The sequence below is a fragment of the Scyliorhinus torazame genome, chromosome 1 (genome assembly GCF_047496885.1).
Source record: "Scyliorhinus torazame isolate Kashiwa2021f chromosome 1, sScyTor2.1, whole genome shotgun sequence".
Classification (NCBI taxonomy): Eukaryota; Metazoa; Chordata; class Chondrichthyes; order Carcharhiniformes; family Scyliorhinidae; genus Scyliorhinus; species Scyliorhinus torazame.
The window spans coordinates 378,116,755-378,142,477 of NC_092707.1; the positions used below are offsets into that span (position 1 = coordinate 378,116,755).

A 25,723-nucleotide genomic window follows, 5' to 3' on the forward strand; every position below is an offset into this window, starting at 1 on the left:
CATCCCTTCCCCTTTCCACACCAGGCCATCTGTTGGTTGTTCTTAAAGTTGCTATTTTTTGTTGCAGTTTGTTTTTGCTCCAACATGCTCTCTCCTTTCCGTTCCGACGAAAAGTCCAGGACTCGAAATTCAGAATTTCAATTACCTGACAAGTTCCAGTTCCCAGAACTACAAGTTATATCCCTACAACATATGAATCATGAAATTAGACATTTACACAATAAGTTGACTATTCACCAGTGAAGTCATACATATCAACACTGTGTTGTAAGAAAAAGGGGCCAATATTTTTGATGAATCCATGCCTTAAACTCCAATGGAACTTCATGATTCACTTTAGTCCTCATTTTAACCACTAAAGGCTAAAGAGGAACGCCTCTTCTGTTCAAAGTTCTCAAATTCTGTATTCAAAAATTGAGGGACACTCATGCACCAAATCTTAGTTTTCAGCCAGTCTTGTAGCTTCAGAGTTGGTTTCAGGCCAGTCCACAGTCATAACCTTCACTTGCCACAGAGCTATTCCACGACATTGCAGCAATGTCACAAAGCTGCCAAACCTGCATATATATATATATATATATATATATATTGTTTTGCATGACCGTTTGTTTAAAAAAAAATGCCCTTGCCCAGATTTTCTTGCCTGTTAGTGGTGAAATGGCTTTAAGCTAACTGGTACTTTTTCTTGATTGTAAACTCCAGCTTTTGTGAAACCTGGCGCGAGCTGGAGGGGCAGCACAGTAGCACAAATGGATAGCACTGTGGCTTCACAGCGCCAAGATCCCAGGTTCGATTCCCCGCTGGGTCACTATCTGTGCGGAGTCTGCACTTTCTCCCCGTGCCTTCGTGGGTTTCCTCCGGGTGCTCCGGTTTCCTCCCACAGTCCAAAGACGTGCAGGTTAGGTGGATTGGCCATGCTAAATTGCCCTTCGTGTCCAAAAAGGTTAGAAGGGGTGATTGGGTTATGGGGATAAGGTGGAAGTGAGGGCTTAAGTGGGTCGGTGCAGACTCGATGGGCTGAATGGCCTCCTTCTGCACTGTATGTTCTATGTTAATGTATGTTAAAGAAATGCAACGAGTCTCAGTTTGATAGGCAGTTGTATATTTAGTGGCTGCAAAGCAAATGTCTAATCGATTTTCCGAAAAATAATTACAGGATATGCAATCAAAATAAAAATCAATTTCCTTAGTTTGCTAAAAGAAAAATGAATTCTATCCTGCAGGGGGCGTCTTCTTGTTGGTACCTTTGTGGCCCTGTTCTTCAATTTGCTTACCATGCTGTCTTTGAGGAACAAGGCGTTGGCTTATGTCTCTGAAGGTATGTCCCAGTCCAACAGCCATATACTAGCTACAACGTGGGAGCAATTTCCAATTACTTAGGTGTTGCTTTCTACAAGACAGGTGTTAACAGTTTCTATGAATGTCAATTATGTACAGGAATCTGTCAAAAAGTATAGCTTAAATTGGCTTTAAAACAGAAGTTAATAAAAATAAAATTGCTTCTTTGCATTCGGGGCTAAGGCACATTCTGCAAAACTCTATCGCTAACACATTTCAAATCTCACGAGCATTACATTTTAGGATCATAGTAGAATTTCCTTGATATATCATATTTGAAGAGTGATTCTTCATCAGGGATACCACCTATTTGTCAGGTTATGATTTAACTTTATTATTCCTCCCTTTTCCACTTTTAAAATTGCTATCAGATGTTCAACCTTGGAATGGTTTCTTCATCTGAGCAGCAAGGGAACTGAATCAACATTAGCATGCATTTGCTCATTAACCTACATCTTATTTTCAACTGTTTAGTTCTCTGTGACTCCTCCAGTTTGTTCATCTGGTGTCATCAACACACATTTGCTGTTTTAAATCAAATCTTTAAAAGGGCTCCAGGTGTTAGAACAGCCTCCTATCCACCGTTTACTTGTAAAAGTACAAATACATAGACATCGAAAATTAGAAGATAGGAACAGGAGGAGGCCATTCAGCCCTTCGAGTCTGCTCCGCCATTCGTCACGATCATGGCTGATCGTCCAATTCAATAGCCTAATCCTGCTTTCTCCCTATAACCCTTGATCCCATTCGCCTCAAGTGCCATATCTAGCTGCCTCTTGAATGTATTCACTGTATACACTGAAGAAATGTTCGATGTTCCTGAAAGTGTCTTAAATTCTGTTTAAAGTCCAGCATCTACATTTGAAACGTAAGCATTTGCACAGAAATTACATTAGACACCAATTCATCTTATGAATATTCAAAAGATTGTTTATAGGTTTGAATAAGTAATTTAACTTACTACATTAAAAGAACTGGTTTCAAGTAAGCTCTTGAGCACCATACTTATCTAATTTTTAAAAATGTGCTTTTTGTAAGCATATAAATTCTTATAAATTGTTCCACCCCAACTCTATTTCTTGTAGTATTACCAAGTACCTGTAGAAATCTGTACATTTGTTACATTTGGAAGCACCACATGGATGTTATTTTCCCATTCTGTTGGATTTTGATCTGTCTCATCGGGAGGCGTGGGCAAACCATGCAACGCCCAATTAATCCCTGAGCCAGTAGTGAATTGCAGCGTACTCTGGGATCATGGGTGTCAATTGGCTCATTAATGAGCCTAATTGACATCCCATCACTGACAATCGGCATTCCTGCACCAAGCACCTTGCGCCTCCAACTGCATCTAGTTTGGTTGTTGCTGTCACAGGGCCTCTCCCAGAATCAAGTGGGCCTAGCCACGATGGTCTTCATTAAATCCAGCTCTATGACTCTCACCAACCAGGTAGAATCCCAGTAGATTTGTGCTGGCCCCTCTTTATTGCCTCAACTTATTTTATATAGTGTAGTACGAGGTCTTGCAACACCAGGTTAAAGTCCAACAGGTTTGTTTCAATGTCACTAGCTTTCGGAGCGCTGCTCCTTCCTCAGGCGAATGAAGAGGTATGTTCCAGAAACATATATATATATATATATAGACAGATTCAAATATGCCAGACAATGCTTGGAATATGAGCATTAGCAGGTGATTAAATCTTTACAGATCCAGAGATGGGGTAACCCCAGGTTAAAGAGGTGTGAATTACATCAAGCCAGGACAGTTGGTAGGATTTCGCAGGCCAGATGGTGGGGGATGAATGTAATGTGACATGAATCCCAGGTCCCGGTTGAGGCCTGACATCGAAACAAACCTGTTGGACTTTAACCTCGTACTGTGCTCACCCCAGTCCAACGCCGGCATCTCCACATCATGGCTACCATCGACACCGCAAACTGCCGGCTCAAAGTGGAGAGGATCTCCAGGAAGATCGCACATATAGACACTGACATTAAGTTTCTACAAAGATGCAAGAAAGCAGACAAGATCCCGAAAGGGCTACAGATCACAAACCCACTCAAGTCGACCTACAACACAGACTATGCTGAGAGACTCTGCCGTCGCACCTCGCTCACGCTCCTCAACCACCTCGTCCGCCAGCACTACTGTAGACGACGCAACCTGGAAACCAAGATAGAGGCCATATTCTCAACTTGCGCTCAGGACGCAGCAGACCAGCTGCGGAACACCGCCAAACAGATGAGACAACAATACTATGCCACCTATATGCACACCAAGAACAGAAAGCTTGAGAAACTTGGCATCACCACCGGCAGCAACCAAGCCACCCCCGGTGCCACAGCAGAAAACAATACCGGGAAATCTATTGTCAACTTGTCAGACTACACCCTTCAACCAGACAAAATCGAAGTCCTCAGCAGAGGGCTCAATTTCTGCACCACCACCAAAATGGACCCCATCAGTCTCGCGGCAGACACGGAGGAATTCATCAGGCGAATGAGGCTCCGGGAATTCTTCCACAGACCCCAAGAGGCCAACAGCGAACCCAAGCAGACTATCAATGAACCAGAACAGCAGACCGAGAGATCTGCGGTGCGGCAACCGAAGAGGAAAGAGTCGAATTGGACCCCTCCGGAAGGCCGCTGCCTTAGACTCGACATGTATGCTCAAGCCGTCAGGAGTCGCGTCAATGCCAGATTCATCAGTCGCATTCACAAGACAGCCCCAAACGTCACCCAAGCACAGCGCAATGCCACCCACGCTCTCAAGACCAACCGCAGCATCGTCATCAAACCAGCAGACAAAGGAGGGGCCACTGTCGTACTGAACAGAACGGACTACTGCAAAGAAGTATACCGACAACTGAACAACCAAGAACACTACAGACAGTTACCCGCAGATCTGACCAAGGAACACATCCGCCAACTTAACAGACTGATCAAGACCTTGGATCCAGATCTTCAGAGCACCCTACGTGCTCTCATCCCACGTACTCCCCGCATTGGAGATCTCTACTGCCTCCCAAAAATACATAAGGCCAACACACCAGGCCGCCCTATCGTTTCAGGCAATGGGACCTTGTGTGAGAACCTCTCTGGCTACATCGAGGGCACCTTGAAACCCATCGTACAAGGTACGCCCAGCTTCTGTCGCGACACGACGGACTTCCTACAGAAACTCAGCACCCATGGACCAGTTGAACCAGGAACATTCCTCGTCACGATGGACGTCTCGGCACTCTACACCAGCATCCCCCATGACGACGGCATTGCTGCAACAGCCTCAGTACTCAACACTGACAACTGCCAATCTCCAGGTGCAATTCTGCAACTCATCCGCTTCATTCTGGATCACAACGTCTTCACCTTCGACAACAAGTTCTTCATCCAGACGCACGGAACAGCCATGGGGACCAAATTCGCACCCCAATACGCCAACATCTTCATGCACAAGTTTGAACAGGACCTACTCACCGCACAGGACCTTCAACCGACGTTATACACCAGATACATCGATGACATTTTTTTCCTTTGGACCCACGGCGAAGAATCACTGAAACGACTACACGATGACATTAATAAGTTCCATCCAACCATCAGACTCACCATGGACTACTCTCCAAAATCAGTTGCATTCTTGGACACACTCGTCTCCATCAAGGATGGTCACCTCAGCACTTCGCTTTACCGCAAACCCACGGATAACCTCATGATGCTCCACTTCTCCAGCTTCCACCCTAAACACATTAAAGAAGCCATCCCCTATGGACAAGCGCTCCGTATACACAGGATCTGGTCAGACGAGGAGGAGCGTAACAGACATCTACAGACGTTGAAAGATGCCCTCGTACGAACGGGATATGGCACTCGACTCATCGATCGACAGTTCCAACGCGCCACAGCGAAAAACCGCACCGACCTCCTCAGAAGACAAACATGGGACACAACCGACAGAATACCCTTCGTCGTCCAGTACTTCCCCGGAGCGGAGAAACTACGTCATCTTCTTCACAGCCTTCAACACGTCATTGATGACGATGAACATCTTGCCAAGGTTATCCCCACACCCCCACTACTTGCCTTCAAACAACCGCGCAACCTCAAACGAAGCATTGTTTGCAGCAAACTACCCAGTCTTCAGAACAGTGACTACGACACCACACAACCCTGCCATGGCAATCTCTGCAAGACGTGCCTGATCATTGACATGGATACCACTATTACACGTGAGAACACCACCCACCAGGTACGCGGTACGTACTCGTGCGACTCGGCCAACGTTGTCTACCTCATACGCTGCAGGAAAGGATGTCCCGAAGCGTGGTACATTGGCGAGACCATGCAGACGCTGCGACAACGAATGAACGGACATCGCGCAACAATCACCAGGCAGGAATGTTCCCTTCCAGTCGGAGAACACTTCAGCAGTCAAGGGCATTCAGCCTCTGATCTCCGGGTAAGCGTTCTCCAAGGCGGCCTTCAGGACGCGCAACAACGCAGAATCGCCGAGCAGAAACTTATAGCCAAGTTCCGCACACATGAGTGCGGCCTCAACCGGGACCTGGGATTCATGTCACATTACATTCATCCCCCACCATCTGGCCTGCGAAATCCTACCAACTGTCCTGGCTTGATGTAATTCACACCTCTTTAACCTGGGGTTACCCCATCTCTGGATCTGTAAAGATTTAATCACCTGCTAATGGTCGCATTCCAAGCATTGTTTGGCATCTTTGAATTTGTCTATATATGTGTTTCTGGAACATACCTCTTCATTCACCTGAGGAAGGAGCAGCGCTCCGAAAGCTAGTGACATTGAAACAAACCTGTTGGACTTTAACCTGGTGTTGTAAGACCTCGTACTGTGCTCACCCCAGTCCAACGCCGGCATCTCCACATCATGGCTTTATATAGTGTGACATCGCTTGTGTGAAACCTTTGGTTAATCCCAGCTGACATTAACCAATTGGGTATTCATGACCTTGCCAGACAGCATCTTGGGACCAACCGGACCAAGTGTGAGCGAAATTAAGAACCTACTCATTAGTCTCTGATTAATCTATCAAAACAAATGATCAACAAACATGGTAAGATTTAGTTGCGTAATGGTCTTGATTTTAATATTTCTGATGAATTTCCGTAGCTTTTAAGATGAATTGGGTGGCCTAAGGGTTTGTATAGAAAAATAAAGTCACTTCACAGCTGCATAGGTGCTGCTGGTGAGTTTAACAGCATCTGAAAATATTGGCACATACAATTTGTTTTGTTGGCAGATACCTTTTTTTTTTTACAATACTTCATCAATATTTAAACATCAGAATGACAGCCACCGTGCGAGCAATTCCAGGCTTTCTTAAGTTGAGCTTTTCAAGGAAGCAAGCAAGTCACAGCAACAATTTGAAATCCTAATCAGTTTGGCATAAACTATTAAGTGCACTCCAATAACTATCCCTTTCAGTTAATCACTTTGGGGAAAAAGAAACTATTACCTCATGATAGGTGGTCAGATTTCCAAAACAGGAGTCCAATATTCTAACATAAAAACAGAAAATACTAGAAATACTCAGCAGGTCAGGCAGTATCTGTGAAGAGAGAAAACAGAGTCTTCAGGTCAATGCACTTTCTGTTTTTATTTCCGGTTCCATTCATCCGCAATATTTTGCTTTGTTCTGACAATTTGTTCCTGGATTTAGTATGTAGTTTTTTGGGGGGCATTTGTTGTGTCAATTTTCTCTTGGGCGGTGAATTCTGATATCATGAGGACCAAGTGTCCTCCAATGCTTCACCCATGTGACCAGCCTTCATTTTTGATTCAGGACAGTGGGCATTTGCAATCTATAAATGTGTTCATATGTGAGCAGTCATTATTGAGAAATCTGCACCAACTGTTCTGCCAGCTAATCCAGGACATTACGGCAGAATGAAGTAGTCCACTGCCATCGTGACTGCAATCAGCGAGCTGAACATATGCAGGACTTTAAAATTCCTGGGGCGGGATTCTCCAAAATCGGCGCGATGGCCCGACGCTGGCGTCAAAATCGGCGGGAACCACTCCGGTGTCGGGTCGCCTGGAAGTTGCGGAATCTTCCGCCCCGGAAGGGGCTAGCAGCAGAGTGACACCAATCGCGATGGCGTGACCCGTCACAGACGCGCGCGCCGACATTGATGCCGTGCGGCGTCGCTCCACTGCCGGAGAGTCAGCAAACTGGCCGCCCGCCGCGCAGCGCCGAGGTTCTAGGAGCGGGACATCGAGGCACTCTTGGACGCAGAGGAGGGAGGCCCGGACACGGCCGCAGGATCGCACCACACGTCAGTCGGTGCCTCTGGAGTGAGGTGACAGAGGCCGTCAGTGCCACCGCCGTAACAGGCAGCCAGTGCCACAAGATCAATGACCTAGTCAGGGAAGCCAGGTTGAGCAACCCCCCCCCCCCAAGGATGGGCGGCACAGCCCTAGCCGACACCAACATGGCTGCACCCACTCATGCAGGCTGCATTGGCAGAATGAGTGGCTGTGAAATTATGCCAGCACACACTGGTCTGGTCTGCAAGTATTTGTCCACCTAACACTGTTGCCCTTTATCTCTGTCTCCCCCCTTCCCTCCCCCACACCCCGCGTGACTAACCATGCATGCTGTATTGTGTATTGCAGGACCAAATATCAACCCACCCGTCCCTGCGGATGGCGACCGCCCCCAGGGCGTGCCAGGGCGCCCACAAGACATGGAACGACCCGGGCTGTCAGGCATACAACGTCCCCACCCAGTGCAAGGGGGGCGCCCACTGGACAGGGACCAACCTGGGCCGTCAGGCATACGACCCCCCCACCCAGTGCTCGGGCGCCCACAGGACAGGGATAGACACGGACCCTCGGGTGTCTGCCGCCCCCATCTAGTGCCAGTGCGGTGACACCATAGGGCCACACGCAGCGACGGGGAGGACAACACCTACAGGCCCCTATCCCAGTTGACCCAGGACACAACCACCCAGGACACAACCACCCAGGGCACAACCACCCAGGACGCAACCACCCAGGACGCAACCACCCAGGGCGCAACCACCCAGGGCGCAACCACCCAGGGCGCAACCACCCAGGACGCAGCCACCCAGGACGCAGCCACCCAGGACGCAGCCACCCAGGACGCAGCCACCCAGGACGCAGCCACCCAGGGCGCAGCCACCCAGGGCGCAGCCACCCAGGGCGCAGCCACCCAGGGCGCAGCCACCCAGGGCGCAGCCACCCAGGGCGCAGCCACCCAGGGCGCAGCCACCCAGGGCGCAGCCACCCAGGGCGCAGCCACCCAGGGCGCAGCCACCCAGGGCGCAGCCACCCAGGGCGCAGCCACCCAGGACGCAGCCACCCAGGACGCAGCCACCCAGGACGCTCAACGACAGGGGACGGATGGACAGACAGGAAACACACCCCAGGGGACCCCGGACTTCGGGTCCGATGAAGACCTCGACATTACGCCACTGCTATCTCCTACACCTTCCACCATCGCAGAGACTCTCACCTCGGTTGGTCACTTTAGCGATGAGGCTTCTGGTACGCTCACTGGTGCGCACCACATAGCCGTCCGGTACAGCAGTTGGAGATAGGAGCAGCCGGGGCCGGACGGTCGGAGGGCAGCCTGGAGTTACCACACCCACCCATAGACCCGATGCAGTCACGGACCCTGGAACGATCGAAATGGGCGTTGGCCGGCTTGCAGCACCTGCAGGCGCAGGTGGAGGGGTCCACCCGCGTCCAGGAGCAGGGAGTGATGCTGGTCATGCATGCCACCCAGGCAAAAACCGCACGGGGGGCGTCCGCGGTGGAGGCAATGGGTGCGACGGTGTCAGACATGGGTCACAGAATGCAAGGCCTGGGGCTTTCCATGCAGGCGGCATCCGTGGCCCGGGACATGGCTGCCCTCTTCCAGGAAGCCATGAGCCAGAGTCAGCTGCAGATCACAGCTGCACTCAACGTAGTGGCCCAATCGCAGCAAGCCATGGTGCAGTCCATCGCTGAGGGCATCAGCGCCATTGCCCAGGTTCTGATGGGCAATGGACAGAACAGGCCGGCCCATCCAGGCCGGGCCGCCCCAAGAAACGACTGCCAAAGGGATCCAATCACAGGGCAGGAATCACAGCAGTCCACCTCCAGTTCTGTTGTACCATCTGGGGAACCACCTAGACGTAGTCATAGGGCCCCTAAGGCCAAAAAATTAGACACTAAGTAATTAGACACGGGTGCAGGGCACAGATTAGTCATAGGGGCTAGGGCACATATGTGAACTGTTTGTCATTAAAATCGCTTTCACACCCACAGGAGCTGCCTCTGTGCTCTGGCATTCACCTCCCACCCCACCCCCGCACACATCGGACAGTGTGTGTGTGTGTGTGAGGGGTGATAGGACGTCGAGCTCAGGTGATTCCCATCACCCACCCCCCCACCCCCCTAGTCTGTGAACCGTGCGGCTATCAACCCGTCCCGTGCATGCTGGCGACGGTGGGCAGCCTCCTGTCCCGTACATTGTCCCCATCCTCCTTATCTGGGAGGCCTGCCCTTCGTCGTGTAGCTCCTCCCCCTCCCCCTCCTCTGCCTCCAGCACATCGCCTCTCTGTTGGACTATGTTGTGCAGGATGCAGCAGACCACAATGATGTGGCTGACCCTCTCCGACGGGTACTGAAGGGCCTTCCAGAGCGGTCCAGGCACCTAAAGTGCATCATTAGCAGCCCAAAGTACCTCTCAACCACACCCCGTGTCGCTGCATGGGAATCATTGTAGCGGTTCTCCGCGTCAATCTGTGGCCTCCATACAGGCGTCATCAGCCACGACCACAACGGGTAACTCTTGTCGCCCAGCAACCAGCCCCTCAGCCAGGGGTGGGTCGGGGGGGGGGGTTTCCTTGCTTATCTGGAGTCTACTCCGGCATGCCCGGTCCGTGAGGTCCTGGTACGACGGGCGGCGCCGGTACACACAGGGCCTCATCGGGCGCCTCTGTCGCCGTGGCACCACCACCATCTCCTCGTCCTGTCAGGCGTGCGGCTCTCCAGCCTGGGCAGCTGCCACTTGCCCTCTGCGGCAGCCTCCGCCGCCTCCCTGGAACGCTCCAGCTCCCATAGGACAACGTGTAGAAGGGCGGCTCCCGTCATGGCAGCCAACATTGCTGGGTGATGCCCAAACACAACGGTCTGCAGGGGGTGGGGTAGATAACATGTCATCATTGCCCATACCCCCCTCCGCAGCCAGGTGCCATGGGCTGCATGGTCGCGACTGTTGCCAGCTGGCACCTGGTCCCTGGTCAGGCAAACCCCGGCACCCCCGATCCCCGGCACCGACCCTGATCACCGGTGCGCACCCCCGGCCCTGGGGAGGATCCTCCACCCGCAACAACAACCCCCCCCCCCCCCAGCCAAGGCCGTCTCCTTTCCGGCAGCCGACCCCTACCTCCTCGCTCGCCCATGTCAGCCAGCACGACTGGTTGACGCTGTTTCAGACCTACTTGGTCACGCCGGCGGGACTTCGGCCCATCCAGGTCAGAGATTTGTAGCAGCCCCGGGGACCATCCCGTTGCGCCGATTCCCGCCATTCTGTGAGGCACGCGGCGCGATTCCAGTCGGCGGACTTTTTCGCGGGGCGCAGAATACGGCAGCTGGCGTCAGAGCGGCGGGGCGGGATTCGCGCCATTCCCCGGGATTCTCCGACCCGGCGGGGGTTCGGAGAAACCCGCCTCTGGTCTTTGTGGTTCATTTTATATACTGGATTGGCCAAGTGCATCATGGATCTGAATTTGCATCAAGGTTTAAAAACATATTGGGCGCGATCTTCTGGCCACGGCTGCGCTGGAAAAGCAGCTCACTGCGGTGCAGCGTGACCGGTGAAAGCCGGGAGACCCCACTCCCGGAATCTACCTGGTTCGTAACGCCTTGCAAGATTCAACGCAATCTCGCGAGATGTTGCAAGGAGAATCCTGCCCACAATGGGTGGGATCAGGTTTTGGCAAATCTGTATATTAGAGTGAGGCAGTAAGCCTTTCTCTAATGTGCAGATTCCCCAGGTACATGAGGCTTTGGGATTCAATCCCTTCGCCTCGGGGACTGGGGCGAGCGCCGTTTGGTGCTGGTCCCCACGAACAGTGACCAGACGGAACGGCACTCCTGGGAGTCTCCAAGGGGATCAGAGGGCCCCAGCTGCATGACCTTTGTGCAGGGTGGTGCTCTGGCACTGCTCATATCAGCTGTGTACCATGGCACTGCCAGCCTGTCACCCTGGCAGTGCCACCTGGATGCTAGCCAGGCACTGCCAAGGTGCCCAGGTGGCACTGCCAGTTGGCAAGGGCACTGCCAAGGTGCCATTTTGGCATGCCAAGGTACCAAGCTGGCATTTTTGCGCACGCAAGATTTGGTTGAGGTTGTCCACCGTGGGTGTTGTGGGGTGTGGGGCAGGGGCACCCTCCCATTTTGTGTTTGGGCTGGGGGGAGGTCAGGGATTTTTTCTGTGGGCCTCGGAGATGGCTATTTAAAGCGGAGCTCCCCATTGTAACGCCTCGGCCGCGTGTTCCCCTTTTCGGCCCCTTATTCAACGCAAGTAGCGTTGAATAAATAGTCATGTTTCTCGGCACTGTGAGTGACAGGGAACACATGGCTAAACACGCTCGCTCGGGGACTTTGTTCCCTCTTGGGAAGATTGCTCCAATTATCGTATTTTTGGAGCATTTTAATACTGGAAAATGATCATCCCAATCCGCTTCATTGTTATGGTTATTTTCTGCAGCAGAGTTAAATAGCTCACACATTATTATATTTTGTTGATAGACTTGATCAACTCATGAATCTTGACATATATCAAAGACATGGGCGGGATTCTTAGAAAATCGGCGGGGCGGGCAACTCCGGCGCGAAGGAGTGGCGAGAATCACTCCGGCGTCGGGCCGCCCCAAACGTGCGGAATCCTCCTTTGGTTTGCGCCGCACCGGCTGGTGCGGAAGGGGCTTGGCGCAACGCCAACCAGCGCCGAAGGACCTCCGCAGGCCGGCGCGGGTTGCCGCATGCGCGGGAGCGCCCGTGTGCGCTGGCGCCATCCCAGCGTATGTGCAGGGGGTTCATCTCCGCGTCGGCCATCGCAGACTGGCGCGGAAGGGGCTTGGCGCCACGCCAACCGGCGCCGAAGGGCCTCTGCCAGCCGGCGGGAGTTGGCGCATGCGTGGGAGCGCCAGTGTGTGCTGGCGCCATCCCAACGCATGCGCAGCTGGGTTCATCTCCGCGTCGGCCATTGCGGACTGTTACAGCGACCGACGCGGAGGAATAGAGTGCCCCCACGGCACAGGCCCGCCTGCGGATGAGTGGGCCTCGATCGCGGGCCAGGCCACTGTGGGGGCACCTACCGGAGCCAGATCTCCTCGCACCCACCCCCCGATGACCCCGGAGGTCGCCTGCGGAGCCAGGTCCCGCCGGTAAGGACCTGTTGTAATTTACGCCGACAGAACTGGCCGAAAACGGGTAGTCACTCGACCCATTGCGGGCCAGAGAATCGCCGGGGGGGGGGGGGCTGCTAGCGGCCGACGACCGGCCGCTAGCAGATTCCCGCCCCGCAAAACCCTCGGAGAATTCTGCAGCCGGCCGGGGCGGGGTCACGCGGGCGCCCCCTTCCCCCCCCCCCCCCCCCCAGTGATTCTCCGACCCGGCAGCGAGACGGAGAATCCCGCCCGTGAATGTTAATAGAAAAATATCTTTGGACGACAGGGTAATACTTTTTTTTAAAATAATTTTTATTCAAATTTTCACAATCAACAACAAAATACAGAAAGAAAAGAACAACCCCCCCCCCCCCCCCCCCCCCCTCCCACATATACATAAAAAATAAATTAACAGCCGACTTCCGGTAGCGGCCATGACCTGCTAGGTCACGCGAACGGCAGCTCCTGCCGGGACCGGTGTTTCGGGCCGCTAAAAGGAGCAGCGGCGGCAGTTAACAGGAGGGACCGGCGTGGGAACATGTGGGAGAGCCCCTCCCCCCCCCGGCTGGTGCATGGAGAGGACCAGGAGCGGAGCCGGCAGATGCCCGAACCCGGGGAAGAAGGTCGAGAAGGTCCGGGAGGACAAAATGGCGGCCGGAGAGGATCGGGAGATGTGGGCCCAGAAAACAGCAGGAGCTCCTTAAAAACTGCTTCATGGAGCTGAAAACGGAGATGCTGGCCTCCATGGAGAGAATTGTGGTGACCAAGGAGGCGAGGAGGAAGGTGGCGAGAACGAGGACGAGATCCTGGGCCTGGCAGTGAAAGTGGAGGCGTACGAGGCGCTCCATAAGAAATGGCAGGAGAGGCTGGATGACCTTTAGTGCAGATCTCGGAGCCACAATCTGCGGATCCTGGACCTTCCTGAAGGGGAGGAGGGGCGGACGCGAGCATGTACGTGGCCACAATGTTGGAGACGCTGATGGGCGGGGGGGCCTTCCCGCGGCCCTTGGAGCTGGATGGGGCGCACAGGGTTCTCGCCAGAAAGCCGAGGGTAAACGAGCCACCGAGGGCGATGGTGATACAGTTTCAGCGCTTGGCAGACCGGGAGCGAGCCCCTGGGCGAAGAAAGAGCGGAGCAGTAAGTGGGAGAATGGCGAGAACCGAATTTACCAGGACCTGGGAGCTGAGTTGGCGAGGAGTCGTGCAGGTTTTAACCGGGCGAAGGCGGTCATCCATGGTAAAGGGGTGAAGTTTGGGCTCCTGCACCCGGCGAGACTGTGGGTAACATACCAGGACAGGCACCACTATTTTGATACCCCAGACGAGGCGTGGTTGTTCATCAGGCAGGAGAAGCTGGACCTGAACTAAGGGACTGCTGTATGGGGGTGCAATGTGCGGGTGGGGAGGGACCGAGGGGAGGACGGCGGGTAAAGCATAAGTTTACGCGCATGTCTGCCCTAGTTTAGTTGGGGGTTTTGTTGTTTGTTTTGCTTGTTTTCCAGGTGTTTTGTCTTCCAGGTGTTCGGTGCTAGGGGGTGGGAAACGCCAGGGACGGGCTGTCCGGCGAACGGGGAGGTCCCAGGTGGCGCTTGCCCCTCTACCCTGTGGGGGAGGGGGTGTAGGGCGGCCTGAAGGAGGCATCAAGTTACGGGTTGGTAGATAGAGGCGGGAGCGGCCGGGGTCAGCATGGGTGAGCTGACTCACAGAAGCACAATGGGGGGTAAACCAGAGCTAAGCGGATGCTTGGGGGGGGGGGGGGGGGTGCTGCTGGTTTGCTGACTGAAGGGTAGCCAGGTGAGGGGTATGGATGGAGAGTCGGGCGAGGGGGCCGCCGGGGGGAGAGCTGGAGGAGGGAGGCGGGGGCACGCGGTTGGCTGAAAAAGGGAGATGGCTAATCGGCGGGATAGAATCATAGAAGTTTACAGCATGGAAACAGGCCCTTCGGCCCAACCAGTCCATGCCGCCCAGTTTTTACCATTAAGCTAGTCCCAGTTGCCCGCACTTGGCCCATAACCCTCTATACCCATGTAACTATCTAAATGCTTTTTAAAAGACACAATTGTACCCGCCTCTACTATACCTCTGGCAGCACATTCCAGACACTCACTACCCTCTGAGTGAAGAAATTGCCCCTCTGGGCCCTTCTGAATCTCTCCCCTCTCACCTTAAACCTATGCCCTCTAGTTTTAGACTCCCCTACCTTTGGGAAAAGATGTTGACTATCTACCTTATCTATGCCCCTCGTTATTTTTGGAGGGGATGGCGGGGTGGTTACCCCCCCCGACCAGGCTGATCACGTGGAACGTGATGGGCCTGAATGGGCCGGTCAAGCGGTCCCGCGTGTTCTCGCATTTAAAGGGGTTGAAGGCGGACATGGCCATGTTGCAAGAGACGCACTTAAAGCTCGCGGACCAGACGAGGCTAAGGAAAGGATGGGTGGGGCAGGTGTTTCACTCGGGGTTACACTCAAAGACCAGAGGAGTAGTTATTTTGGTCAGTAAACGAGTGGCATTTGAGGCGGGGAGCATCGTGGTGGATAAGGGGGGCAGGTATATAATGGTGAGTGGCAAGCTGCAGGAGGCCCGGGTGGTGTTAGTGAATGTATATGCCCCGAACTGGGACGATGCGGACTTTGAGGCGCGTGTTGGGTTGGATCCCGGACTTGGAGATAAGTCACCTGATTATGCGAGGGGACTTTAATACGGTCTTGGATCCGAGCTTGGATCGTTCCAAGTCCAGAACGGGAAAGAGGCCAGCGGCGGCCAGGGCCTTGTGGGAGTTCATGGGCCAGATGGGGGGTGTGGACCCCTGGAGGTTTACGCGGCCAAGGATGAGGGAGTTTTCCTTTTTCTCCCATGTCCATTAAAGTCTATTCGAGAATAGACTTCTTTGTGTTGAGTAGGACGTTAATCCCGAGGGTGGAGGGGGTAGAATACTCAGCCATTGCGGACTCGGACCATGCCCCGCACTGGGTGAACCTGCGACTGGGGGCAGAACGGGGTCAGCGCCCTCTCTGGCGACTGGATGTGGGGCTGCTGGCGGACGAAGAGGTGTGCGGGCGGATAATGAGGAGTATTGATAATTATGTGGGAGCGAATGACGCAGGAGAGGTGACGGTGGCAGTGGTTTGGGAGGCTCTGAAGGCGGTCATTAGGTCCCATAGAGAGAAGAAGGAGAGGGCGGAGAGGGAGAGACTGGTGGGAGAGCTACTCGGTAGATAGGAGGCCCCAGAGGGGGGGGGGGCTGTTGAACGAGCACCGGAAATTACAGGCGGAGTTTGACCTGCTGTCCACGGGGAAGGCGGAGGCGCAGCTGAGGAAAGCGAAGGGGCAGTTTGAGTATGGGGAGAAGGCGAGTAGGATGCTGGTGCACCAGCTGCGCAGGAGGGAGGCGGCCAGAGAGATTGGGGGGAGTGTGGAATAGGGAAGGCAACATGGTGCTGAGCCCAGAGAGGGTCAGTGAAGTCTTCAGGGAGTTCTACGGAAGGTTATACGAGTCGGAAACCCCCAGGGAGGGGGAAGGGATGAGGCGGTTCATGGACCGGTTGAGGTTCCCAAGGGTGGAAGCAGAGCGGGTGGAGGGACTGGGGGCCCCGATTGGGTTGGAGGAGGTAGTCAGGGGGCTGGCAGGCATGCAGACGGGCAAGGCCCCGGGCTCGGACGGCTTCCCCGTAGAATTTTATAAGAAGTTCTCGGAGCTGCTGAGCCCGCTCCTGATGAGAACCTTCAATGAGGCAACGGAGAAAGGGATCCTCCCTCCGACAATGTCGCAGGTATTGATCTCGCTTATCCTGAAGAAGGAGAAGGATCCGCTTCAGTGTGGGTCCTACAGGCCGATATCGCTCCTGAACGTGGATGCCAAGCTGTTGGCAAAAATTCTGGCCACCAGAATAGAGGACTGTGTTCCGGGAATGATTGGGGAGGACCAGACGGGTTTTGTTAAGGGCAGGCAGCAGAACGCGAATGTGAGGAGGCTCCTGAATATTATCATGATGCCCTCGGAGTGGTGGTGGTTGGGGGGGGGGGGGGGGGGGGCTGCGATGGACGCGGAGAAGGCCTTTGACAGGGTGGAGTGGGAGTATCTGTAGGAGGCGTTAGGCAGGTTTGGATTTGGGGAGGGATTTATAGGGTGGGGTCAAGCTGCTGTATCAGGCCCCTGCAGCGAGTGTGTCCACAAACCGGCTACGGTCGGAATATTTCCGGCTGCATCGAGGGACGAGACGGGTGTCCCCTGTCCCCATTGCTGTTTGCCCTGGCAATTGAGCCGTTGCGCTCAGGACTTCGGGGTGGAGGGGACTGGTGCACGGAGGGGAGGAGCACCGGCTCTCCCTCTACGCGGATGACCTGCTGTTGTATATTTCGGACCTGTTAGAGGGGATGGGGGAGGTCATGCGGATCCTGGAGGACTTCGGGAGGTTCTCGGGGTATAAGTTGAATGTGGGGAAGAGTGAGCTGTTCGTGGTCCACGCTTGGGGCCAGGAGGAGAAACTGAGGGAGCTCCCGCTCAGGATAGTGGAGAGGAGCTTTCGGTACTTGGGGATACAAGTGGCCAGGAACTGGGATGCCCTGCACAGGCTCAACTTAACCTGGCTAGTGGAGCAGATGGAGGGAGAGTTTAAAAGGTGGGATATGCTCCCGCTTTCCGTGGTGGGACTGGTGCAGACTGTGAAGATGACGGTTCTCCCCAGGTTCTTCTTCGTATTTCAGTGCCTCCCCATTTTCATCCCCAAGTCCTTCTTTAAGCAGGTGAATAGGATTATTACTGGGCGGCCAATGTGGCTATGATCAGGAAATGGATGATGGAGGTGGGGGCGGTTGGAGGCGGTGTCGGGTCGAGGTACCAGTCTAGGGGCACTTGTTACGGCTCCGCTGCCGTTCTCGCCGGCGCGATACACCACTAGTCCAGTGGTGACGGCGGCACTGAGGATCTGGGGGCAGTAGAGGAGACACAAGGGAGAGGAGGGGGCCTCGGTGTGGACCCCGATACGGAATAACCACAGATTTGCTCCGGGTAGGTTGGATGGGGGATACCAAGGCTGGTATAGGGCAGGTATTAGGAGGATGGGAAAGTCCCTGTTTATAGACGGGACTTTCCCTAGCATGCAGGCGCTGGAGGAGAAGATCGGCCTACCCTCGGGGAATGTGTTCAGGTACCTCCAGGTTCGGAACTTTCTTAGAAAGCAGGTGGGGACATTTCCGCTGCTGCCCCCACGTAGGATCCAGGACAGGGTGGTGTCTGGCATCTGGGTAGGGGAGGGGAAGGTGTCGGACAAATATCAGGAGCTGCAGGGGGTGGAGGAAGCCTCAGTGGAGGAGTTGAAGGGCAAGTGGGAGGAGGAGCTGGATGAGGGCCTGTGGGCCGACGACCTGGGCAGGGTGAACTCCTCCTCCTCATGTGCCAGGCTCAGTTTAATTCAGTTTAAGGTGGTGCATCGGGCGTATATAACAGCGGCGAGAATGAGTAAGTTTTTTGGGGTGGAGGACAGGTGCCCGAGATGTGCAGGGCATCCGGCGAACCATGCCCATATGTTTTGGGCATGCCCGGCGCTTAAAGAATTCTGGCAGGGGTTTGCGAGGGTGATGTCTAGGACTTTGGACACTCGGGTGAAGGCGAGTCCAACAGTAGCGATATTTGGAGTGTCGGAGGATCCGGGAGTGCAGGAAGCGAAAGAGGCCAAAGTACTGGCCTTTGCCTCCCTGGTAGCGCGGAGACGGATCTTGCTAATGTGGAGGGACTCAAAACCCCCGGGTGTGGAGACCTGGGTTAGCAATATGGCGGGTTTCCTCCACCTGGAGCGAATAAAGTTCGCCTTCAGAGGGTCCTTGATGGGGTTCTCCCGGCGGTGGCAACCTTTCCTTGACTTTCGAGGGGAGCAGTAATTGTCAGCAGCAGCATCCTGGGGGGGAGGGGGTTCAGGTGGGGGGGGGTACTGTTGATATAACGTGAGTTGGGCATGGAGACAAAACCCACCTTGTTCTGTTTTTTTTTTAATTCTGTTGTGTAAGTAGTTTCACTGTAAGCTTTGGTGTATGTTTATTGTTATTTTTTATTACTTTTTAAAAAATATATATTTTATTGAAAAAATTTTCCAAACAACAATTTTTCCCTCTTACAAAGCAAACGAAACAATAACAAAACAGAAAATTTTAACAATACACAAGTAACAAAACCCCCTTATCTATTGACCTAAACTAAACTAAACCCTCCCCCCCCCCCCTCCCCCTGGGTTGCTGCTGCTGGTCATCTGTCTTCCCTCTAACGTTCCCCTAGGTAGTCGAGAAATGGCTGCCACCGTCTGGTGAACCCTTGAGCCGATCCTCTCAGGGCAAACTTTATCTGCTCCAGTTTAATGAACCCCGCCATATCATTTACCCAGGCCTCCAGTCCGGGGGGTTTCGCCTCCTTCCACATGAGTAGGATCCTGCGCCGGGCTACTAGGGATGCAAAGGCCACGACATCGGCCTCTTTCGCCTCCTGCACTCCCGGCTTTTCCGCAACTCCAAATAGAGCTAACCCCCAGCCTGGTTTGACCCGGGCCTTCACCACCTGCGAAATCACTCCCGTCACTCCCTTCCAATACCCTTCCAGTGCCGGGCACGCCCAAAACATATGTGCGTGGTTTGCCGGGCTCCCGCCACACCTCCCACATTTGTCCTCCACTCCAAAGAACCTGCTCAATCTTGCCCCCGTTATGTGTGCTCTATGTAGCACCTTAAATTGAATCAGGCTAAGCCTGGCGCATGAGGAAGAGGAATTTACCCTGCTTAGGGCATCAGCCCACATACCCTCCACTATCTCCTCCCTAATTCTTCTTCCCACTTTCCTTTTCGTTCGCCCACCGACTCCTCCCCCTCTTCCCTCATCTCTCTATAAATCTCTGACACCTTGCCCTCTCCGACCCACACCCCTGAAAGCACCCTGTCCTGTATCCCCTGTGTCGGGAGCAACGGAAATTCCCTCACCTGTTGTCTAGTAAACGCCCTCACCTGCATATATCGCAAGAAATTTCCCCGGGGCAATTTATACTTTTCCTCCAATGCTCCCAAGCTCGCAAAAGTCCCATCTATAAATAAATCTCCCACCTTCCTAATTCCCAACTGGTACCAGCTCTGAAATCCTCCATCCATTCTTCCTGGGGCGAACCTATGGTTGTTCCTGATAGGGGACCCCACCAGGGCTCCCCGCACCCCTCTCTGTCGCCTCCACTGTCCCCAGATATTCAGTGTTGCCGCCACCACTGGGTTTGTGGTAAACTTTTTCGGTGAGAACGGTAGCGGCGCCGTCACCAGCGCCTCTAAACTCGTCCCTTTGCAGGACTTTCTCTCCAGTCTTTTCCACGCCGCTCCCTCACCCTCCATCATCCATCTACGTATCATTGCCACATTGGCGGCCCAATAGTAATCACCCAAGTTCGGTAGTGCCAGTCCTCCTCTGTCCCTACTACGCTGAAGGAACCCCCTCCTTACTCTCGGAACTTTCCCTGCCCACACGAAGCTCGTGATGCTCCTGTCTATTTTATTAAAAAAGGTCTTGGTGATTAGTATAGGGAGACATTGAAATACAAATAAGAACCTCGGGAGGACCATCATCTTAATTGCTTGCACCCTGCCCACCAGCGATAGAGGCTGCATGTCCCACCTCTTGAAGTCCTCCACCATTTGTTCTACCAGCCGTGTCAGATTAAGTCTGTGCAAGGTTCCCCAGCTCCTAGCGATCTGAATCCCCAGGTATCGGAAGTTTCTTTCCACTTTCCTTAGCGGTAAGCCTTCTATCTCTCTACTCTGGTCCCCTGGATGTATCACAAATAATTCACTCTTCCCCATGTTTAGCCTATACCCCGAGAATTCCCCAAACCCTCTCAAAATTCGCATAACCTCTATCATCCCCCCCGCTGGGTCCGACACGTATAACAATGGGTCATCTGCGTATAACGAGACTCTGTGTTCTTCTCCCCCTCTAATCACCCCTCTCCATTTCCTGGAGTCTCTCAACGCCATGGCCAGAGGTTCAATTGCCAACGCGAACAACAATGGAGACAGCGGGCATCCCTGTCTTGTTCCCCTATATAATCGGAAATACTCCGATCTATGTCGACCTGTAACTACGCTTGCCGTTGGAGCCCCATAAAGAAGTCTAACCCAGCTAATAAACCCGTTCCCAAACCCAAACCTCCTTAACACTTCCCATAAATACTCCCACTCCACCCTATCAAATGCCTTCTCTGCGTCCATTGCCGCCACTATCTCTGCCTCCCCCTCCACTGGGGGCATCATTATCACCCCCTAATAGTCGTCGCACGTTAACATTCAGTTGTCTCCCTTTTACGAAACCTGTCTGGTCTTCATGCACCACCCCCGGGACACAGTCCTCTATCCTCGATGCCAGTACCTTTGCCAGCAATTTGGCATCCACGTTCAAGAGTGAAATAGGTCTATAGGACCCGCACTGCAACGGATCTTTGTCCCTCTTCAAAATTAGCGATATCGTCGCCTCCGACATCGTCGGGGGTAGAGTCCCCCTTCCCTGGCCTCATTGAACGTCCTCGCCATCAACGGGGCCAACAAGTCCACATATTTTCTGTAATATTCCACCGGGAACCCGTCTGGCCCCGGGGCCTTCCCTGCTTGCATGCTTCCCAGTCCCTTAATAACCTCGTCCACCTCAATCGGTGCCCCCAGGCCTGCCACCTCCTGCTCCTCCACTTTCGGGAACCTCAATTGGTCCAGGAACTGCCGCATCCCCTCCTCTCCCTCTGGGGGTTGAGACCTATACAGTTCCTCACAGAAGGTCTTGAACACCTCATTTATCTTTCCTGCCCTTCGCACCGTGTCTCCCCTTTCGTCTCTAATTCCTCCTATCTCCCTCGCTGCTGCCCTCTTTCGCAATTGATGTGCCAACAGGCGACTAGCCTTTTCCCCATATTCACACCTCCTCCCCTGTGCCTTCCTCCACAGTACCGCCGCCTTTCTGGTGGTCAGAAGGTCAAACTCCGTCTGGAGTCGTCTCCTCTCCCTGTACAATTCCTCCTCCGGGGTCTCTGCAAATTCCCTGTCCACCCTTAAAACCTCCCCCAGTAATCTTTCCCTTTCCTTGGCCTCTGTTTTCCTTTTGTGGGCCCCAATAGAGATCAGCTCTCCTCTGACCACCGCTTTTAATGCTTCCCAGACCACTCCCACAGGGACCTCGCCGTCGTCATTGACCTCCAGGTATCTCTCAATACACCCCCTCACTCTTGCACACACTCCCTCATCCGCCATCAGTCCCACATCTAATCGCCAGAGTGTTCTCTGCTCCCTGTCCTCTCCTACTTCCAGGTCCACCCAATGTGGGGCATGATCCGAAACTGCTATGGCTGTGTACTCAGCTTCTTCCACCCTAGAGATCAACGACCTTCCCAAAACAAAAAAATCTATCCGGGAGTACACTTTATGGACATGGGAGAAGAAGGAAAACTCCCTAGCCCTAGGTCTAAAAAATCGCCATGGATCCACTCCCCCCATTTGGTCCATAAACCCCTTAAGTACTTTGGCCGCTGCCGGCCTTCTTCCAGTCCTTGAGCTGGATCTATCTAGCCCCGGGTCCAGCACCGTATTAAAGTCCCCTCCTAAAATCAAGTTTCCTGCCTCCAGGTCCGGTATACGCCCCAGCATCCGTCTCATGAATCCCGCATCGTCCCAATTTGGGGCATACACATTAACCAACACGACCTCCATTCCCTCCAGCCTACCACTCACCATTACATATCTACCTCCGCTATCTGCTACGATGTTCTTTGCTTCAAATGCTACCCGTTTCCCCACCAAAATGGCCACCCCTCTGTTCTTTGCGTCCAGTCCTGAGTGGAACACTTGTCCCACCCATCCTTATCCTTAGCCTAACTTGGTCCGCCACCTTTAGGTGCGTCTCTTGGAGCATAACCACGTCTCCCCTTAGTCCTTTCAAATGCGAGCACTCGGGCCCTTTTTATCGGTCCATTCAGGCCTCTCACGTTCCACGTGATCAGCGTCACTAGGGGGCTACCTGCCCCCCTCCCGTGTCGACTCGCCATTACCTTCTCTAGGCCAGTCCCATATCCCGCCTCCGCGCTCCCGCTCGCTCCCCCAGCGTCGCACACCATCCCCGCCCACCCACTCTTTAGCCATTTCCTTTTGGATTTCCGCAGCAGCAACCCAGTTGTCGTCGTCTCCCCCCCCCCCCCCCCCCCCCCCGCTAGATCCCTATCTAGCATGATTGCTCCCCCCATATCACTTCCATAAGTCAGCTGACTTCAACTGACCCCGGCTACTCCTGCTCACTCCTCGACCACCCCCCCCCCCCCCCCCCCTGGTGGGGGAACTCCCATCCGCCTTGCGCCTGTCTTCCCGCCTTATTCTTTCTGGCGCGGGAACATCCCTTTACCTGACCCGCCTCTTATGGCGCAGCTCCCTTTCCCCTCCCCCTCTCCTTCCCCATTCTTCGACTATGTCCCATCTTTCCCCCCTCACCGGCGCCCACATTTCCCCAATGTCTCCCCCCTTCCCTGTTTACTTCTCAATTAACTTCCACCGTAACATTAACAATAACAATAACTTTTCCTGCAGCATCAGTCCCTCAGTTCCGGTCCAATTTCTCTTCTTTGATGAAGGACCATGCTTCCTCCGCCGTCTCGAAATAATGGTGTCTCTCCTGATACGTGACCCATAGTCTTGCCGGCTGCAGCATCCCAAACTTCACCTTCCTTTTATGCAACACCTCTTTGGCTCGGTGGAAGCTCGCCCTCCTTCTCGCCACCTCCGCACTCCAATCCTGGTATATCCGTACCACAGCATTCTCCCATCTGCTACTCCGCACCTTTTTAGCCCATCTCAGGACCTCTTCTCTGACCTTAAGGCGGTAAAATCGCACGATTATCGCCCTCGGTGGTTCTCCCGCTTTTGGTCTTCTCGCCGGAATCCGATTTGCCCACTCCACCTCCATGGGGCCCGCAGGGGCCTCAGCACCCATCAGTGAGCTCAGCATCTTACTTGCGTACTCTCCACAGTCCACTCCTTCCACACCCTCAGGGAGACCTAGTATCCAAAGGTTCTTCCTTCGCGCTCCGTTTTCTAGAGCCTCGATCCTTTCAGTACACTTTTTATGAAGTGCCTCGTGCGTCTGAGTCTTAACCGCCAGGCCCAGGATCTCGTCCTCAATATCTGCCACCTTCTGCTCCACCACGCGGAGCTCAGTCTCATGGGTCTTTAATGTCTCCTTGAGCCCCTCAATTGCCTGTAGCATCGGGGTCAGCACCTCCCTCTTCAGCAGCTCCACGCACCGTCTCACGATTTCATCCTGCTCAGGCCCCCATGTCGCCTGCGCTTTCTCCGCCGCCATCTTGTATTTCTCTCCCTCTGACCTTTTGGTCGATGATTCCTCGGGCTGCAGCCGCCGCCGCCGGTTTTTTCCTCCTTCGTTCGGGGGGGACTCCCTTCCCACACACCCCACACCGGGTCGCGTCGTCGAAAAATTCCCCGTTGCGGCTCTTAAAAGAGCCCGAAGTTCCGTCGGAGCTGGAGCCGCCGAAACGTGTGGCTAGCTCGGCATCACCGCAACCGGAAGTCCGTTATTTTTTATTACTATCTGCATTTCTATTTTTGTTATGTAAAAACATTTAATAAAACATTTATTTTTAAAAAATAAAAAATTAACAGCCTTCATCAACACACAGGCAAATATACACGCCCACTGCCAGGAAGACTAGGTTGCCACCACCTGAAGAACCCTTGCACCGATCCCCTTAAGGCAAATTTCACCCTCTCCAATTTAATGAACCCCGCCATATCGCTGATCCAGGATTCCACGCTTGGGGGCCTCGCATCTTTCCATTGAAGAAGATTCCTTCGGGCTACCAGGGACGCAAAGACCAGAATACCGGCCTCCTTCGCCTCCTGCATTCCCGGCTCCTCTGCCACCCCAAATATTGCGAGCCCCCAGCCCGGCTTGACCCTGGAACCTACCACCCTCGACGCCATCTTCGCGACACCCTTCCAAAAGTCCTCCAATGCTGGCCAAGCCCAGAACATGTGGGTGTGGTTTGCTGGGCTCCCTGAGCACCTAACACACCTGTCCTCGCACCCAAGATGCCCCTTCAACCCTAAGTGCGGGACAAAGCCCGCGCTTTCCACTCGCCCGGTCCCGCCTCCCCTGGCGCAGCTCCCTTTCCAGGATCAGTCCCACTACCCCCAACTCAGACCTCACCCCGCGGGGTCCGATCTCCCCTACCGACCATCAACCCCCCCCAAGCAGTTTATATACCCCCCCCCCCACGAGCCCACCCGGCGGATCTAATCAAACAATACCCAATCAACCCCCGAAAAACAAAGAACCCCCCCTCAAAACACAACCCAACAATCCCCAACCATCCCTCCACCGCGACCCCTCGTCCCCGACCCTTAGTCCGAGTCCAGTTTTTGGCCTGAACAAAGGCCCACGCCTCCTCCGGGTACTCAAAATAATGGTGTTGATCCTTATAGGTGACCCACAGATGCGCTGGCTGCAGCATACAGGACTTCACCCCATTCCTGTGCAGCACTGCCTTCGCCCGGTTGTAACCGGCCCTCTTCTTCGCCACCTCCGCGCTCCAATCCTGGTAGATCCATACCTCCGCGTTCTCCCACCTGCTGCTCCGCTCCTTCTTGGCCCACCTGAACACACACTCTAGATCAGCAAACCGGTGGAACCGCATCAGCACCGACGGCGGCGACTCGCTGGGCTTGGGCCTCCTAGCCAGCACTCGGTGGGCCCCCTTCAGCTCCAAGGGCCCCTGAAAGGCCCCCGCTCCAATCAACGAGTTCAGCATGGTGACCACGTAGGCCCCCACGTCCGATCCCTCCAGCCCCTCCGGGAGGCCCAGGATCCGCAGGTTTTTCCGCCTTGACCGGTTCTGCACCTCCTCGAACCTTGCCTGCCATTTCTTGTGGAGCGC

General features: G+C 54.1%; 1 protein-coding gene across 3 annotated transcripts in view; it reads left to right on the plus strand.

Annotated features, from left to right (window-relative positions):
- The window catches only part of slc30a6 (solute carrier family 30 member 6), a 227,985-nt gene that overhangs the window by 157,339 nt on the left and 44,923 nt on the right, over nt 1-25,723 (plus strand). For all 3 annotated transcript variants that reach the window (XM_072511928.1, XM_072511935.1, XM_072511945.1), the window contains one exon: nt 1,224-1,318. In XM_072511928.1, coding sequence (XP_072368029.1) covers nt 1,224-1,318 — 95 coding nt within the window. The remainder of the gene's footprint in view (nt 1-1,223; nt 1,319-25,723) is intronic.